This window comes from Pimephales promelas, chromosome 22 (assembly GCF_988280905.1).
Source record: "Pimephales promelas chromosome 22, fPimPro1.hap1.1, whole genome shotgun sequence".
Taxonomy (NCBI): domain Eukaryota; kingdom Metazoa; phylum Chordata; class Actinopteri; order Cypriniformes; family Leuciscidae; genus Pimephales; species Pimephales promelas.
In genome coordinates this window covers 27,490,631-27,508,057 of record NC_142790.1, presented here as the reverse complement: position 1 = coordinate 27,508,057, position 17,427 = coordinate 27,490,631, and the positions used below count along the sequence as shown (strand labels likewise).

At 36.6% G+C, this 17,427-nt stretch overlaps 4 protein-coding genes across 8 annotated transcripts in view; 1 reads left to right on the top strand and 3 right to left on the bottom strand.

Annotated features, from left to right (window-relative positions):
- rab11fip3 (RAB11 family interacting protein 3 (class II)) overlaps window positions 1-382 on the bottom strand; it is a 33,483-nt gene extending 33,101 nt beyond the window's left edge. Inside the window, exon 1 of the mRNA XM_089125685.1 lies at window positions 98-382. The gene's annotated coding sequence lies outside the window, so the exon portion shown is untranslated. The remainder of the gene's footprint in view (window positions 1-97) is intronic.
- Window positions 383-851: 469 nt separating this feature from the next.
- Window positions 852-4,985, bottom strand: decr2 (2,4-dienoyl CoA reductase 2, peroxisomal). Of its 2 annotated transcripts, none has more exons than XM_039672551.2 (10): window positions 4,853-4,985; window positions 4,559-4,666; window positions 4,264-4,332; window positions 3,942-3,993; window positions 3,701-3,836; window positions 3,151-3,275; window positions 2,927-3,020; window positions 2,154-2,258; window positions 1,882-2,070; window positions 852-1,607 (listed from the first exon to the last, which is right to left on the bottom strand). In XM_039672551.2, exons 2-10 carry the CDS (start codon window positions 4,657-4,659, stop codon window positions 1,573-1,575), a joined length of 906 nt encoding a protein of 301 aa, XP_039528485.1. In that variant the 5' UTR covers window positions 4,660-4,666; window positions 4,853-4,985; the 3' UTR covers window positions 852-1,572. The 2 variants fall into 2 exon arrangements, with proteins under 2 accessions (XP_039528485.1, XP_039528486.1); XM_039672552.2 differs by having other exon boundaries at window positions 1,501-1,607; window positions 1,830-2,070.
- A 374-nt stretch (window positions 4,986-5,359) lies between these two features.
- Window positions 5,360-17,342, bottom strand: chlsn (cholesin). Of its 4 annotated transcripts, none has more exons than XM_089125686.1 (8): window positions 17,227-17,342; window positions 16,460-16,622; window positions 16,235-16,309; window positions 12,863-12,952; window positions 12,501-12,617; window positions 6,012-6,262; window positions 5,837-5,918; window positions 5,360-5,698 (listed from the first exon to the last, which is right to left on the bottom strand). In XM_089125686.1, exons 1-8 carry the CDS (start codon window positions 17,331-17,333, stop codon window positions 5,516-5,518), a joined length of 1,068 nt encoding a protein of 355 aa, XP_088981812.1. In that variant the 5' UTR covers window positions 17,334-17,342; the 3' UTR covers window positions 5,360-5,515. The 4 variants fall into 4 exon arrangements, with proteins under 4 accessions (XP_088981812.1, XP_039528484.2, XP_088981813.1 ...); XM_039672550.2 differs by having other exon boundaries at window positions 6,012-6,247; XM_089125687.1 differs by having other exon boundaries at window positions 12,501-12,614.
- On the top strand, window positions 7,411-9,948 carry LOC120479777 (G protein-coupled estrogen receptor 1). The gene is made up of 2 exons (XM_039672548.2): window positions 7,411-7,502; window positions 8,627-9,948. The coding sequence occupies exon 2, from the start codon at window positions 8,677-8,679 to the stop codon at window positions 9,832-9,834; it is 1,158 nt and encodes a 385-aa protein (XP_039528482.2). The 5' UTR covers window positions 7,411-7,502; window positions 8,627-8,676; the 3' UTR covers window positions 9,835-9,948.
- Window positions 17,343-17,427: the final 85 nt, after the last annotated feature.

Here is a 17,427-nt window from a genome sequence, read left to right as displayed (position 1 = left end):
AGGTAAACCCAACGGCCGACTAGCTAGCCCAAACGACCCCCTCTTATTTTAATTTCCCGTTTGAATAAAATAAGAGCCTTGATGTGTCTCTGCCCACCGTCAGAGTTGATTTAATCCCTTAATTTGATTTGGTGGTAGGTGATTTATTCTTCAGTTTATCCTTAAACAGGCCAACATCCAGGTCGAGTTTTACGAGTCATCCACCTGCGCTTGTTATTAGCCTGTTAGCGAGGATAAAATCAGCTCGAGACCCCCGATAATCCCACAAATCCTTCGACGACGATTTATCCGTTAATCTGAAATCCGAGATTTAAGATTAGCTCCTGAGGTCTTGTTTTTTTTTTTAGTCGAAGAATGATGTTTCAGTAATATGTCTCTCTTTCTCTCTCATCAGCAGCAATACACAACCTCTGCTGTCTCATTCACACATACACACTCGCGTGTACACGCGCACACAAACCGACGTCAGCAACACGCATGCGCAGCGCCGGCGCCGCAGTCTACAGCTTTAAACCACAGGCGTCAAGAATCTATTCCTCGCGCAGTTATCTTTGGTGATGATGGAATGTAGATTTATAACGGCATTATTATTCTTATGTCAAATTCCAGCCCATCTGTTAACCGACGACTATGATGCCTTATTAAAAAAACACTCCTGTGGTAAAATAGTGGCTAACATTATCGAGAGAGTTCGCCAGAATTAAATGAGTTAATCGACTACTTAGATTAGAAGAAATGCTTATTTGTTAACCAAACAAGTGTTATTTTCAGTAATTGAATGTGATTTTCTTGCGCCCCCTTGTGTCTGAACAAAGACGTTACAGCTAATAACATAGCTCGAAAAAGTGATATGAGCATTATAAAAGATTTATTATGAAAACTGTGAAGTACATAATAATATATTATTTACGTTTCTTCACAATGTATTGTAGCTGAACATGAAAAAATGCACTAATTTACGTAGTGCTGTTAGAGTGGTTACTCATGGCATCAGAACAGAAGTAAAATAGACATTTTGATGTATTATAATTACTAATACTTTGTGGTTAAACATAACTGAAATCTATGACAACTGCTATGTAATAAAAATGCACAGTTCAGAGGTATCTATAAATATACCAGGTGACTCACATCTTTCATATCTCACCTCAAAATCAAAAGAAAATTTGAAAATATATTTGCATAAACTGCTGTCTTTTTTCTTGTTACCATGAATGAGAGAGACAAAAAATAATGAATCAGATTAAAATTGTAACATTCATAATTCATAATATTGACATTAATTTATGCCTTAAATTTCATGATTAAGAATAAACTAAAATAGTATAACAGAGCATTATGAAAATTAGAATTAGGGTGGAAATTACTTAATTTCAATAATATCAATGTTTTTAATAATCCTAAAAATAGGCTTATTTTACTTTATGCAGAATATAATTTCACTTTTTTTCTTTGGTTTTTGAGGGTGAAAATAATCCGGGCATGTTTTTGCGAGCTTCAATAATATCTTCATGGAGATGTTGGCCTGATTACAACTGGTCCATTGCGGTTATTTCATCCACTTTAGTAATGCTATTTATCCTTTCTTTTCTCTGCAGACCAAAAACCTAGAAACAAAAGGGAAAATAAGTTACATTAAGATCTTCATACCAAGACTTTACCCACATATTCACAGGTCAATCATACAGAGGCAGAAAAATGATTAGGAAATATGATTTTTTTGCTCACCAGATCACATATTTGGAAAATTAATTCTCATAATTGTGTTTGAATAATTATATTAAAATTCTTATAAACGCCTGTCTTCCACCTCACGCACACACACACACCTGTGTGCGGTGCTGTCTGTTCATAGTTTTGCAGAGCGAGATGAGATAATACCCAGCATCTGCTCCACGTCATTGGTCGAGGTGAGCCACGCCCCTCCGTCGGTGACCAGTATGGTTCCAGTGACGTATGAAGCAGCGCGGCTGGCCAGGAAAAGAACAGCATGTGCAATTTCTGTCTTATTGCCGGCTCTTTGCAATGGGATGCCGCGGAAAGCCCCTGCAGTCTCGGCATGAGAACCACCTGAAAGAAGAGGAGGATAAAAATTGATAGTGAAGACGAAAATAGTGACACTTAAATTTGGCTACACACACAACTGGTCTTACCCAGTCTACGGTATCCCTCTGTGCCAGAGATGGGCCCTGGGGCCACTGTGTTCACCCTCACACCATTGGGGCCCCACTCGACCGCCAAGTGCCTTGTCATGGCATCTACAAACACACATACATATGCAGATAATATGCCCTTTTTTCAGCCGATAGGATCTCTCATATCCTTAAAGGGCCGGTTCACCCCAAAAATGAAAATTTGAGAGCTTTCTGTCCCTCCATTGACAGTCTACGCAACTGCCAGCCCCAGAAAGGTACTAAAGACATGTGGGGCTTGAAAGTGTCAGTTACATAGACTGTCTGTCAATGGAGGAACAGAAAGTTCTCAGATTTCATCAAAAACATCTTCATTTGTGTTCCGAAGATGAACCAAAGTCTTACGGGTTTGGAACAACATGAGGGTATTGCAACCAACATTATGGGGTCAAAAAAATAAATAAATAAATAAATAAATAAATACATGCATGAATGAATCATTCACAATAAGACCAGCAACATGAATTGAACTAAATAAATAATTGGGAGTCATTTTGATTTCATGCCATTATAAACACCAAATATAATATGTTTTTTCTTTAATTCAGATTTTTCAGATCCAAATTGATTTGGAGTAACATCACCCTTCATACTACCTTGATTTATTAATTATTGTTGTAAAACTGTTAAAACTATAATATAATAAAATATTTAAATACTACATATTCTAACCCCTTTATTAAGCACTCAAACAGGCACTTATACCAGAACATCAACCAAAAAAGGACACTGACCATTTGCAGCCTTTGCCGACCCAGCATGCACCTGGAGAGCCTGACCTCTGTATCCCAGTGTGGCGGAAATGTTGACAATGGAGCCTCCATGATCCTGAGGGATAAAATAAAGACACTAACTATAAATAACTGATCGATCCAAAGTGAGAAACAAGTGAGAAAAAATTCCAAGATGCAAGTTAACTTGGTAATACTGCAAAGGTCAATGAAATGTACATCTTTACCTTGAACCATTTGTCAAACACCACTTTACTAGCGTTGAAAGTTCCCATGGTGTCGATCTCCATTACTGTCTTGAAAGCGTTAAATGACAAGGATGTCGCTGGGCACAAGAAATTACCTGCAGCATCTGAGAAAGAAAAAATCCACAAAACATACATAAACAATGTATGTATGCAATATATATATATATTGAAAACAAATCCATGACACATGACATGATGATGTTAAGGCATGATTGTATATAGTAATGGAAGAAACAGTCTATACTATAATTACTCTGAGTACTGCATTAAAGATACATTGATAAATGTAATTTTTCTGGAAAAGGAGACCTTATGTAAGAGTACTAGTAGACGGCTGAACTAGGTACAACATATTATGTAATCACATTAGAGAATGATAAAGAGAAACTTGGTCAGAGGGTGTTAGCTGATCCATATCTCTCTCAAGATCTCTTTGGTAATACACTGTATGTTTGTGGCATTATATGATTCTTTTTTTATTATTGTTAAGGCACTGTGTTTGACCTCTGGTAACTCTAATAAGCCTTACTGTTAATAAGTATGTCAACACGTCCAAAAGTCTTCAATGTTTCATCCACGGCAGCAGTAATTGTCTCTGGTTTACGCACATCCATTACTATCGGCAAACATCGCTTGCCTGTAGCCCCGGTTAACTTCTTTGATGCCTAAAACACACACACACACACACACACACACACACACACACAAATATTAATTATTTTTCAAAGAAATTACATAAATGAGTTATTGGACATTTGTTGAGACATTACCTCAGAGAGTTTCTCCAGATTTCTACTGGCAATGACCGTGTCACACCCATGCCTGAATGAATTGTTATGGATGAAAAGGAAATATATAATAGAATTATAGAAATAAAAATATGTAAATAACAAAATGAACTTCCAATGACTTAAGTTTTCTGATGTTCTAGCTAAAGATGCAGGCTTGCAAAAGACGACATGTTACCGAAGGTCACCAAGGTTAATGTCACATTATAAAAGGTTAGCCATGAGTGAAAGTGTCAGATTAAAAGTTCAGTCATAAATAAAGTGTTGACAGTGAGAAACTAGTAGAAAATCACGGAAAACTCACCGCATCAGAACTTCTGCTATTCTAAATCCAATACCTGACCCGCCGCCGGTTATAAAAGCAACCTGATCACTGGGCAAACACACAAAAAATTATTATTATAAAAAGTATTATTATTTTTATTAGTATATATGTATATATATATATATATATATATATATAAACTAAAAAATAAATACATAAATATATATATATATATGTGTGTGTGTGTTTATAAATAAATAATAAATATATAATATATTTACTAATATAAACTTCCAAAGCAAAAATGAAAATCAAAGGTGTTTATTGGGCTTACATGAGCAGATCAGGGCTGTAGATGTGTGTGTATGTGCGCAAACACTCATCAGTCTCGATGTCCTCTGGCGAAATACTGACCAGCTGAGGTTTCTCTGCCATGATGCTCCTAAAGAACCACAAAAGGCCATAAAAACCACGTAAAAACTCATATTTTGCTTACACCGCATTATTAGCAAGTAACAGTTGAACTATTAAAAGTCCACATACTAAAAGTAAGATGTGATTTTGCAACCGCTGACCGTGAGGGAAAAGGTCACAACGAAGCGTGAAATAAAGTTCAGAGTTACATTACCACAAATGTGAATCCGTTGACGATCCGCTCCCACGTTGTTAATGAAGATTAAGCAAAAGTTGTTTTCATTCTGCACGATGGACTTCTGTACCTGGCGAGATACGTGACGTCAAAAGAACGTGCAGCGCATGGCGTTTTGGGAAATGTAGGCCAATGTTACTAGCGGTAGCCGTGTTGCCAATCGTAAAAGTTATGTATTATTTGAGGATAAAATAAAAAAGTTTACACTGTGTACAGTAGATATAACCATACTTGCTCTCCTGAACGACGTATCGATTTAAGAATAAACATTGTGTGCGCTCCTTGAGATTAAACCTCATAAAAGTACTGATGGCATCAGAATGATTAGCACATATTTACTTTACATAAGGCAAAATAATATTAATGTACAACAATGGAAGTTGTATGATACTTTTTTTGTTAGTAAAATCTTTTTTAAAAACGACTTCTAGGTAGAAGACCTACCTAGCTACATTTTAAAACATGATCAAAAAACAACACTAAAGGTTAAAACCAAACAAAGTAATCATTTTATTTTATGGAATGTCAAGGTTTACATATACAAAGACATCATGACTACTCATTTGAATGGGTGAAAATGTATAAATTCACAAAGAGACAGAAAACGTATAATTTTGATGTTTTGTTTAATGAACGTGTCCATCACAGCATCTGGACGACCTGTTTGGCTCTCTGTTGCTTCTTCTCAGCATCTGCTGTATCTGCCTCTTCTCCTTGTCCTTCCCAACGCACAATCGCTTCAGCTTTCTGCAGTGTGGAGGATCGTGCCAGTCCTTGTAGACCGTCAATATACGGTAACAGCATCTCAAAATGATCATCAGACACCTGAAAAAGTGAGAAATGCATGCATTTTTGCCACATAAAAGAAGAATGATCCCTGTGATGAGTAGGAAAGCATGCGATCCATGTTTTATTACTGGATAAAATGTGTGAAAATGTAGATGATTGATGTTTCTCACATACCTTCACGCTGTCATACATGTTTTGCAATAACCACGTTTGCCTGGATTTATTAAACTTCCACGCTTCTCGTTTCTTAGACCAACTAACAAACATAAAATAAATCAGTTAAAACAATATTTAACAATCTCTGATAGAAGAAGGAAACGTCATATGATAATCCAAGTTTTTGTACTACCATGTGAGGTATTCCAGCGCCTGCGTCTCTGCAACACTCGTCTTGACCTTTTCCGGTTTTGTGCTTTTGCCTTCTTCTTTCAGCTTCCTCTTCTCCTCCTTTTTCATAATCTTCTTCAACTTCCTCTCCAGCACTCGTCTCTCCTCAGGACTCAGTTCTTCCTCTCCGTCGAGGCCGTTTTCATCCTCCACTCCAGGCGGTTCTTGTTGGACTGAGGTGTTCACATCTCCAGAACTCTGAAAAATCAGGAGCTGTTTAAAATCAACATTTCTTCAAGATTCATTGATACATAGAAATATCTAAAGAGCAGCATTTATTTCTTTTGTAACATTATAATTGTCTTTACTATCACTTTTGATCAATTTAATGTGTCATTGTTGAAAATTTGTTTGAAAAAATATCTCATCAACCCCCAAATTTAGAATGGTATACACATGGCAAAGAAACCAAAAAGCCATTTGTTTAATAGAACTGCTTAATTACATTAATTTTGATTGAGAAATAATTTCTGAATAATTATCATATTCAAATACCATTTATTCATAAAGCAGATGCTTTTATCACAAGAGCCGATTATAGTCATTACACACTGTTTTAACCCAATTTTGGGTCAAATATGGACAAACCCAAACGTCATTAAAAATGCATTATACAAATTTAACCCAACGGCTGGGTTTGTCCATATTTGACCCAAAACTGGGTTAAAACAACCCAGTATTTTTTAAAGTGTAAGTTTAAGACATTTAAGATAGAAGGCAATATTATTTATACACCATTATAGTACTTTTTTGTTTCATATTTTGAATATTTTAGCTTTTACTTTAACATTTTTTGGTTTGTTTTAATATTAGTAACATTTTTGGATAATTTTGCTGTGCTTTTGTCAATTTTACTGTTTAAAAAAAAAAAAAGATTTCTAGTTTTAGTTATTTTTAGCACTTCAACTTATTTTATTTCAGTTTGTTGCCCAGACATACATTTTAATATACTTTGTTGTTTTTTTGTTTAAAGATTGACCCATTGTTGGTGTCACTAAACTTTGTTATTTTAACCTTGTCTAAAATAACTGAGGGAGAACAAAAATAAACAACAGTTGTTATTTTATATATATATGAAATACATTTCTCTAGTTTTGAGAATTTGCCCATCACACACACAAATAATCGAGTTCTCCTTCACTGTGCAACTTTATATCTTCAGATGAGCTAGTTAGTGGAGCATTTATCCATCATATTGTTTGGGGTAAACAAAGGCGGCCATTGTCCGTGTATAACCTGGTCCTCCTGTATTTACGTATTTGTACATGAGACAGCGAGAATTCACCAGGAGAAACGTCTGCAGAATGAAGGAGAAGAACGAAGAACGAAACCAACAACAAATGTCAGACTTCTACATTTATTTCTCCATGACCTTAAAGGATATACACATGCATCCAAGAACAAACCAAGACAAGTTAATAAATATGGACACAAGTCTAATTCAAAACAAACGGTAAGATCATTATGTTGACCATTTCATTTAAAGCCATCAGCGAATTACTAGTGTAAATAAACAGAAAATCAGCAAAATGCACATTAGTAAAATTCTGTAGGCAAACCGTTGTCTATTGTAAATAGCGTAGAGATGTATAAAGCGCAGCTCGCAGGCTCAGTTGGTCGGTGTCGTGTGTAAAATTCACGTGACCGACTTGAAAATGGGAGAAATCTGTATGTGGAATATTTTCATAATTTGGCAAAACTCCCAATCGCACAGATTCCTGTTTTAATAACTGGATTTCGCCAAGCATAGTGAATGTGACTGCAACTAAAATAGTCCATGGATTAACTAATCATTTTCACATTTAACATTAACAAATAATTAATAAATGCTGCAGAAGTATTGTTCACCATCAACTATTAAAGGAGTAGTTCACTTTTAAAAAACTTTTGCTGATAATTTCCTCACCCCCATGACATCCAAGATGTCCATGTCTTTCTTTCTTCAGTCGAACAGAAATTAAGGTTTTTGATAAAAACATTCCAGAATTTTCTCCATATAATGGACTTCAATGGGAACCAAACGGTTCAAGGGCCAAATGAGAGTTTCAGTGCAGCTTCAAAGGGCTTTAAACGACACCAGACGATGAATAAGGGTCTTATCAAGCGAAACCAGTCATTTAAAAAACAAAGTTCAAGTTTTATAAGCTCAAAACTCGCCTTGCTCTGTTCTGTGATGCGCGTTCGTGACTCTCCTATTTGAACTCGTTCATCAAAATGAACGAATCTTTTTCCGAGTCATGACTCGAAGGGTCCTTGATAAGACCCTTATTCATCGTCTGAAATCGTTTAAAGCCCTTTGAAACTGCACTGAAACTCTCATTTGGACCTTGAACCGTTTGGTTCCCATTGAAGTCCATTATATGGAGAAAAATCCTGGAATGTTTTCATCAAAAACCTTAATTTCTTTTCGACTGAAGAAAGAAAGACATGGACATCTTGGATGACATGGGGGTGAGTAAATTATCAGCAAAAGATTTTTAAAAGTGAACTACTCCTTTAATTAAATACACATATATTGAAACATGCACCAAGATCAATAGTTAAACATTAATGTGCATGTGTCTTTGTGCATTTTAGTATTTGAAAGAGAGAAGGAAAATGGCAGTATATTTCCACACTATGGGACAATGGAAGTGATAGAAGGGAAGATGACGGAAGATCCGATGACCTTTGACCCCACCGTCGGACCGAATCACTCCAGCCAGCACTGGCCTCTTATTGACGTCAACGAAACGAGCTCCACCTACGCCATAAATCTTCTCCTCTCCTGCATCTACACCGCCCTGTTCTTCCCGCTCGGCCTCGTGGGTAACGTCCTGATTCTGCTGGTGAACTTTGACCCTCGTCAACGCATGAGCACCCCCGACCTGTACTTCACCAATTTGGCTCTGGCCGACCTGGTGCTGGTGCTGGACTCGCTCATCGAGGTGTTCAACCTGAGCGCGCACTACTACGACGACGCCGTGCTGTGCTCCTGCATGGCGCTCTTCCTGCAGGTCAACATGTACAGCAGTGTGTTCTCGCTCACCTGGATGAGTCTGGACCGCTGCCTTGCGCTGACCGGCCTCAGGGCGCGCGCGCTACCCGAAACCGCTTCCGCCTCGCACCATCCGCGCGTCGCCCGTAGGGCTTGCGTGACCATTTGGGCGGCGGCCACCCTCTGCACGCTGATCCCATTCGCTACAGCGCACATGCATCACGGCTGGGGGCGTGGCTTCTGTTTTGCGGGTGTGGCCGAGGTGCAGTGGCTGGAGGTGACGCTGGGATTCGCCCTGCCTTTTTGCGTGATGGGCGTTTGCTACACCCTGATCGCGCGCGTGCTTCTGCGCTCCGATAGGCCGCAGCGAACCAAAGCCCTGCGCATGATCGTCGCAGCCGTGAGCGTGTTTTTTGTGTGCTGGCTTCCGGAGAACGTCTTCATCAGCGTCCATCTCCTGAGTGGCGACACTGACGCCTCACGGCGGAGAGGGAACCACACGTTGTGGCAGCGCTACCCGCTGACGGGACACGTGGTGACCTTGGCGGCCTGCGCCAACAGCTGCCTGAACCCGCTCGTCTACAGCCTGCTGGGAAACACGTTCAGACAGAAACTGCAAGTGTTCGTCGCGCATCACGTGCACTGCCTGCATACATGCGCGCAGAATGTGAGCGCGACGCCACCCTGTCCATGCGTCGCTTGCACAAACACGCACCATTCGTGCTCGCATGAGAATATGGAGGAGGAGGAGCGTGACCTCCGGAGCGGCGAGGAGGGGCGAGAGTGTGTGTGTGACCGAGTGGGATAAACAGTCATGTTGTAATGACACAGGAGGACGAGTTCTTGACTTTATCCTATAAAATCATTACTATAATACTTATATTAAGCAAGTGATTGAATATGTCAGTAAAAACACACAAAACCTTTTAAATAAACGCTGTTCTTTTGATCGATCTATTCATCAAACACTCCTGCTCATGGTTTCAACTAAAATATCAGTGATGATAATAATCAGAAAAGTTTCTTGAGCTGCAAATCATCATATTAGAGTGATTTCTAAAGGATCATGTGACACTGAAGACGGCTGAGTGAGAATTATGCTTTGATCGAAGGAATAAATTGTGTTTTAAAAACATTAAATATTTCAGAATATGACTGTTTTTAACATGAACAAACAATGAACTGTAGTTTTATCAAGTAATATTAACGAAGGTTAACCAATGCTGTAAAAATATATTGCTCACAGTTCATGTTAAAGGAGTAGTTCACTTTAAAAAAAAAACTTTTGCTGATAATTTACTCACCCCCATGCCATCCAAGATGTCCATGTCTTTCTTTCTTCAGTCGAAAAGAAATTAAGGTTTTTGATGAAAACAATCCAGGATTTTTTTCATATAATGGACTTCAATGGGAACCAAACGGTTCAAGGTCCAAATGAGAGTTTCAGAGCAGCTTCAAAGGGCTTTAAACGACACCAGACGATGAATAAGGGTCTTATCAAGTGAAACGATCGCTCATTTAAAAAAAAAAACAAAAAAAAAGTTTAAGTTTTATAAGCACAAATGCTCGCCTTGCTCTGTTCTGTGATGCGCGTTCGTGACTCTCCTGTTCGAACTCGTTCATCCAAATAAATGAATCTTTTTCATGTCATTTGTTTCATTCAACAAACGAAATGAACGAAATGAACGAATTGACTCAGGAAAATATTCGTTCGTTTGATGAACGAGTTCAAACAGGAAAATCACGAACATGAATTTTAAAGTGAACTACTCCTTTAAGTAATGTATTAAAGATAACTAATGTTAACAAATGAGACGTTATTGTAAAGTGTTACCCAATATGGTAATTCATAGGGATGTCCCGATACCACTTTTTCACTTCCGATACCGATACCGATGCCGCACCTTTGGCTTTTGCCGATACCGATATTAGTCCGATATTTTTTTTTTCGTGGTCCGACGTGCCGTATACGGCCCACAGGGTGGTTTATAGGTTTAACTTTGTGAAAGACAAAACAAAACAAACACAAAAGTAAACATAATACATATCTTTGGAAAGCTGAGAAACTCGTGATTCGAACGACGTAAACCATTTTAAGATACAATCAACACAGCGGGCACAATCTGTCTCTTTGTCAGACCACCAACTGCCAAAACAAACCAACACAAACTGGAAGAAACTCACCAATTAGCCATCTGTTAGTCCACATTCCAACAAAAATGGTTTGGTTTCACTGTAAAGCGTCCATACAATCCAATTTGAAGAAGTTTTTAGTCCAAAACATAAACATCCATGGAATGTAAATAGTAGCATTTCGCGTTAGCCGACAGCGCTATCACAACTTCGACGCACTAATGCTACGTTCACACCGGACGCGAATAGGGCGTCAGGCGCGAATGATTTCAATGTTAAGTCAATGCAAGAAAAATTCCTGCGGCGCGAATGAGGCGTGGAGCGCGGCGCGGAAGACGCGAATACGCCTCATCCGCGCGTCAAGTTGGCTGAACTTTGGCGTGAATTCGCGCCGCGTTAACCAATCAGGAGCCTAGCTGCTTGCTCACGTGGTGAAGTGTCTGGATGCTTCAATAAATTATTTTGTTAATATGACTAAATGCATGGTGGGATTATGCACAACAAAGCAAATGTTTCATCACTTAAAACATTATTTCTATATGGAGACATGTTCATTTTGTATTGAATGTTATTCATTCCATATCTAGAAATAGTATTATGTTGTAAAGACAATCAACATATGTGCATAAATTCGTGTCTGGACGTGAGAGAGAGAAAAAAATCACAGGACAGGTTAATAACTTTTGAAGGCTGGCTCTATTTATTATCAAAACAAAAATAAATGACAGCTAGATTAGATGGATGAGGGGCCGGGCGAGGGTGATCCTCGCTCAGATGCGGGACAACAGGTCATCAAACTGGGCGCGTGACAGGCGGAAGTACCGCTGACAGCGGCCGTCATCCAGCGCAGCTCCTGGAGCGAGCAAATGGTGAAACTCGCCAAACGGTTCGGCTCCGAAGGGTCCGGTGGACACAAATATACGGCGACGATGATCCCCACGCCGCTGTTCTGCTATCCAGAGTAAATACAGAGCGGTAACTCTCTTGATGAATGCTCGGTCGACATAAAAACAATGACCGCCAACGGATTTTGATTCTGACGCGCGTCACGCGCGTAAATTTCGCTTCAAACTTTCGCTCTTGACACGCAAAGCGAGAGTGATTCTCTGCGCGCGTGTGCGTAAACACAACAATCATCACGTGACAGGCTGCGCCGCTAAACTGGATATCGCTCATATTTTTTTCTCCCCTCCGATCTCCGATCTAGCGTTCTGGGCCGGTATCGGCGCGATACCGATGCCGTGGATCGGATCGGGACATCCCTAGTAATTCATGCCGTAATGCAAAACACTATGAGAGTTGAGGATCATTTCATAAATAACCATGATAAACTGAACTCACCTCCGCTGCACTTTTCTTTCTCTTCTTCTGTTTCTTCTCTTTAGCAGTGTGTGTGTTTGTTTCCTCTTCCTGTGGCGTCACCGGATCCGATTCAGGAACAACAGCTTCAGAGTCCTGCTAATTCAAAACATCCATTAAAAGATATATTCACAGCATTTAAATAAAATTAGCTCACAAACAGAAATTCAATTCCTCCAGAGAACCAAATGGATTAGAGAGGACTAGAAAATATGTGTCGTTCTATCAAAGAGATTTGTGAATTTTACAGCACAAGTATTCAGCATCAACTCTCTTCACAGCATTGCCCATCATCCCAAAACGTTGACAAGCATAAAATATAAAAGCAAAGTATTTCTCATTACCTTCTGTTTCTTTTTCTTTTGCTTGTGTGTTTCCTCCATCGGTTCAGTATCCTGCGGTTCCTCTGTGATGCTTTCTACAGGAACACACACCTGAAAACATACACACAAGATATCATATATATATAACTATTCTATCATGTCTATTAAACTTTCAACAAGCATGATCACAGTGATCCACAGAGAGCAGAAGTCATCTATTGATATAAAACGGCTTCACAAATATATTTTTAACCGCATCAGTATCAATAACAACAAGAGACTGATAAAAAATATATTTATTTGTTATTGAATCATTTAGGAGAATTGTTCAAAAACACTGATTCGTCAAGTAATTTCATTTCATTTATTTTCTATTCTTTCTTTTCATGGTAATGCAACACGAAATACCACAAAAACAATTTAACAAATCAAACCAACACAAAGTACATTCCATGACAAAGAAAAGAACAGGAGTAGGATGAAGAAAAAAATCTTATAAGCTCCTACCCCATTCCTATAAACAAGATTCACAAATTAGATGACCTCACCAACATAAAATGACAAACAACAGAAAACTTAAAGAAAAAGAAAAAATATATATATACACATGCACATACACATACGACAAGCCCAAACCAGATATAATCTACCTTCAATTATAACACATTTTTCTCTCTTTGTCTATTATTATTATAATTAATATTATTATTATTATCTATTAATACTAATTCTGCTTACATGATACTAGATAAACAAAAAAACAACAAGGATAAAATAATGACAGATCCAACAGCCAAAATAGCAACGAAAGCATAATTATTGTAATAATTCTATTAGTTTTCACATTCTTCTTTATTGACTTTAAGTATCTTTTGTTTATAATTATATTTAAATTGTAAGATATTTGAACAACATTTTAGATCATTTTCTAGAAGATTCCATCTTTTCACACCGGAGACTGAAACACACATTTGTTTGAGGGTATTGCCAGCAAAAGGTTGTTTGAAGTCATTATTTCTTCTGCTTGTCTCACTGTTTAAAGTGAAAAGGGTTTGCAGTCCACACGGTAACAGGCAGTGTTTAGCTTTGTGAACAACTAACAAAGTTTGTAAAGAAACCAAGTCCTTCAATTTAAGTAGCCCTGACTCCAGAAACAGTCCTGTAGTGTGTTCTCTGGGAGCAACTCCATGAATTATTCTCAAAGCCCTTTTTTGCAAAATAAACAAGGGCGCTAAATTTGTAAAATAAGAATTCCCCCAAATCTCCAAACAATACATTAAATATGGCAAAATAAAAGAACAATACAGAATTCTCATTGCCTTACAATTTAACATAAACTTTACTTTACTCATAACGGCAATGTTTCTACAAATTTTATTTCTTACATAAGCTATGTGTGACTTCCATTTAAGTTTTTCATCAATGAGTACTCCTAAAAACCTAAATTCTGACACTCTCTCAATAATTATTCCATTAAAACTCAGACTAACATTGTCAAAACATTTTTGATTTGTAAATAGCATAAATTTTGTTTTACTTAAATTTAATGACAGTCTATTTTTATTAAACCATTTCTGAAGTAGGACCAATTCTTGTTCAATAGTTTTCACTAATACGTTTAAGTTTTTCCCTGATGCAAAAAAATTTGTATCGTCTGCAAAAAGAACAAAACGTAAAATCTTTGATTCCTCACAGAGATCATTAATATATAAAGAAAATAACTTAGGCCCCAGCACAGAGCCTTGAGGGACTCCACATTGAATAAGTTCCAACTTAGATTCATGGCCTAAATACTCAACATATTGTTGTCTATTTTCTAAATAACTAATAATCCAATTTAATACTACACCTCTAATTCCATATGTCTGTAATTTAGATATCAATATACCATGATCAAGGGTGTCGAAGGCCTTTTTAAGATCAATAAAAACACCAATCGTATGATTTTTTTTCTCCAATTCTGTAGTAATATCTTCTGTGATTTTCATCAAAGCCATAGATGTTGAGCGGGTGCTTCGAAACCCAAACTGATTATCATGTATCAATGAATTTTTTTCAAGAAAACAATCAAATTTTTTAACAAAAAGCTTCTCAATAATTTTCGAAAATTGGGAAAGCAGCGATATAGGCCTATAATTTGTGAGACTATGCTTATCACCAGATTTAAATAAGGGAATAATTTTAGCCACCTTCATTTTTTCTGGAAAAAAACCTAAATTAAAAGACAAATTTATAATATATTTTAATGGTCTACTAATACAACTTATAGTTTCTTTGACGATATACATATCTAAGCCATCACTATCACATGAATATTTACTTTTTAATTTAGATACAGTAGAAATAATTTCATTCTCACCAACTTCATCAAGAAAGAGAGATTTAATGACTCTACTTTCACCTGTCCAGCTTTTATTTTCATTATGTAGTGGTATAGTTTTGGCAAGATTTGGACCGACATTACAAAAAAAAGAATTAAATTCATCAGCCATTTTTCCACCACTTATCTCCAGATTCTGTTCATTCGTTAAATATAATGGCTGACAACAATTTACTTCACTGCCCATGACCTCCCTTAAGACTTTCCACATTCTTTTGATATTACTTTTATTATCTATCAACAAGTTTGTATAATAATCTTTCTTTGCACGTCTCATTATAGAAGTTAGCTTATTTTTATAGGCTTTATATTTTTTTTCTGCATTAGCTGTCCGATATTTTACAAAATCCCGATAAAGCTTATTCTTCTTTTTACACGCTTTCGATATACCCTTCGTTAACCAAGGTTTTTTATTATTTCTTGCTCTATTATTCATTGTTTTTATAGGACAATTTTTGTTATATAACCATAGATACTTTTCAACAAATAATTCATAAGCCTTATTAACATTATTTGTACTATAAACATTATCCCATTGTTCTTTCATAAGAGCATCCTTAAATCTATTTAATCTTTCCTCCGTTCTTAACCTAGTTAAAGTAATGATAGAAGTGAAGTCTTTATGAGCGACTCATTGAATCATTCATTCAAACTAATTTTTTTTTTTAATCTATGGTTAATCTAATTAATTAAAAATATTTAAATAGACTGCAGCAGTCACTTTTTTCATTTTTTACATTTTATTTTGTATAGTTGTCAAAATCGTGACCTCGGTTTTAAACAAACTAAATTGTGACACTCAATTTCTCCAGAATCACACAGCTCTAATATATATATATATATATATATATATATATATATACACATACTACATGGTGATTTTAACTCAAATAGATGGATTTTTTTCAGCTTGTAAAAATGTAAATTTACATTTAGCCTTTTAGATAAAACGTGTATATTCATATGCAGTCATATAATTCATTCTTTTAAAAAGGAAAATCACTTTCACTCACTTCAGACTTCTTTTTCTTCTTCTTGCGTTTATTCTCTTCATGATCTCCATTTAATTGTGTACTTGTTTCAAGCACCTTTCATTTAAAAAAAATAAATAATAAATAAATAATTATAGTCAGTGCACAATTTTAAATGCAGAGTAAGCTTTTAACATTAATTTTAAAAATCATATCAATAACATTTGTTATTAGATTAAATGATAGAGTACTATTATAACCACACACCTCATCCTCAGCTTTTCTTTTCTTATTTTTCTTCTTTCCATTCATCTCCTCCTTTTTCTCATCTTGTACATATGTGATTTCTTCTACATTGAGTTTGAGTTTCTTTTTTTTGTGAGAATCGGACTGAAGCACAAGACCTTGACTCTTCGTCATAGCGCCAGATCTGAGTGGGGAAAAAATAGCACATGTTGGGAACTGATTACAACATACACTACTGTACTAAAGTGTATAATTTGTCACAAAAGTGACAGACACTTATAATGTTACAAAATATTTTTATTTTCAAATATACACTGCTCTTTTGAACTTTCTATTCAGCAAACAATACTGAAAAAATGATTTCCACTAAAATATTAAGCAGCGCACAACTGCATTCAACGTTATTATAATAATCAGAAATGTGCAGCCAATCAGCATATTAGAATGATTTCTGAAGGATCATGCGACACTGCAGACTGAAGTAATGATGCTGCAAATCACAGGAATAAATTACATTTAAACATTTCAAGTTATTTTAAATTGTGTCAAATAATTACTGTGTTTTACTGATAAATACAGTCTTAGTGAGCCTTCTTTCAAAACCAGTTAATAAATTAACCCAAACATATATCAAACTGGAAGTAAAAATAATCAGAAACAGCTTCTTATGATTTAATCGTATAGTAAAATAGCCACAGAAATGCATTCATGCGCTTTAAATCACCCAGGACACACAAACTAATCTACTAGTCGAAGAAAGTTAATAAATGCGTGTTACGTTTACTTACGAGCCAAACAAAAAATCGTCCTCAGATTCACGTGTGAACGGGCAGCGCCATGAAAACGGAATCCAGACCACGCATGATGACGTTCGAGGAGCTATGAAAATATGCATTGCTGATTGGTTGATACTCAGAGCTCAGGGTAATGTAGTCCTTAAATGCGCTGTCACGTAATCTATCTTAGAACACACTTTATTACATTTACAC

Coding starts and splice junctions, on each gene's coding strand:
- decr2 (XM_039672551.2), bottom strand. CDS start 4,659: ATGGCAGAGAAACCTCAGCTGGTCAGTATTTCGCCAGAGGACATCGAG. Junction 3,994..4,263: donor ATAGCAGAAGTTCTGATGCG/GTGAGTTTTCCG, acceptor CAATTCATTCAG/GCATGGGTGTGACACGGTCA. Junction 3,837..3,941: donor ATCTGGAGAAACTCTCTGAG/GTAATGTCTCAA, acceptor TGTGTGTTTTAG/GCATCAAAGAAGTTAACCGG.
- LOC120479777 (XM_039672548.2), top strand. CDS start 8,677: ATGGAAGTGATAGAAGGGAAGATGACGGAAGATCCGATGACCTTTGAC.
- chlsn (XM_089125686.1), bottom strand. CDS start 17,333: ATGCATATTTTCATAGCTCCTCGAACGTCATCATGCGTGGTCTGGATT. Junction 12,618..12,862: donor AAAAGAAAAAGAAACAGAAG/GTAATGAGAAAT, acceptor GTTTTGAATTAG/CAGGACTCTGAAGCTGTTGT. Junction 5,919..6,011: donor GCGCTGGAATACCTCACATG/GTAGTACAAAAA, acceptor TATGTTTGTTAG/TTGGTCTAAGAAACGAGAAG.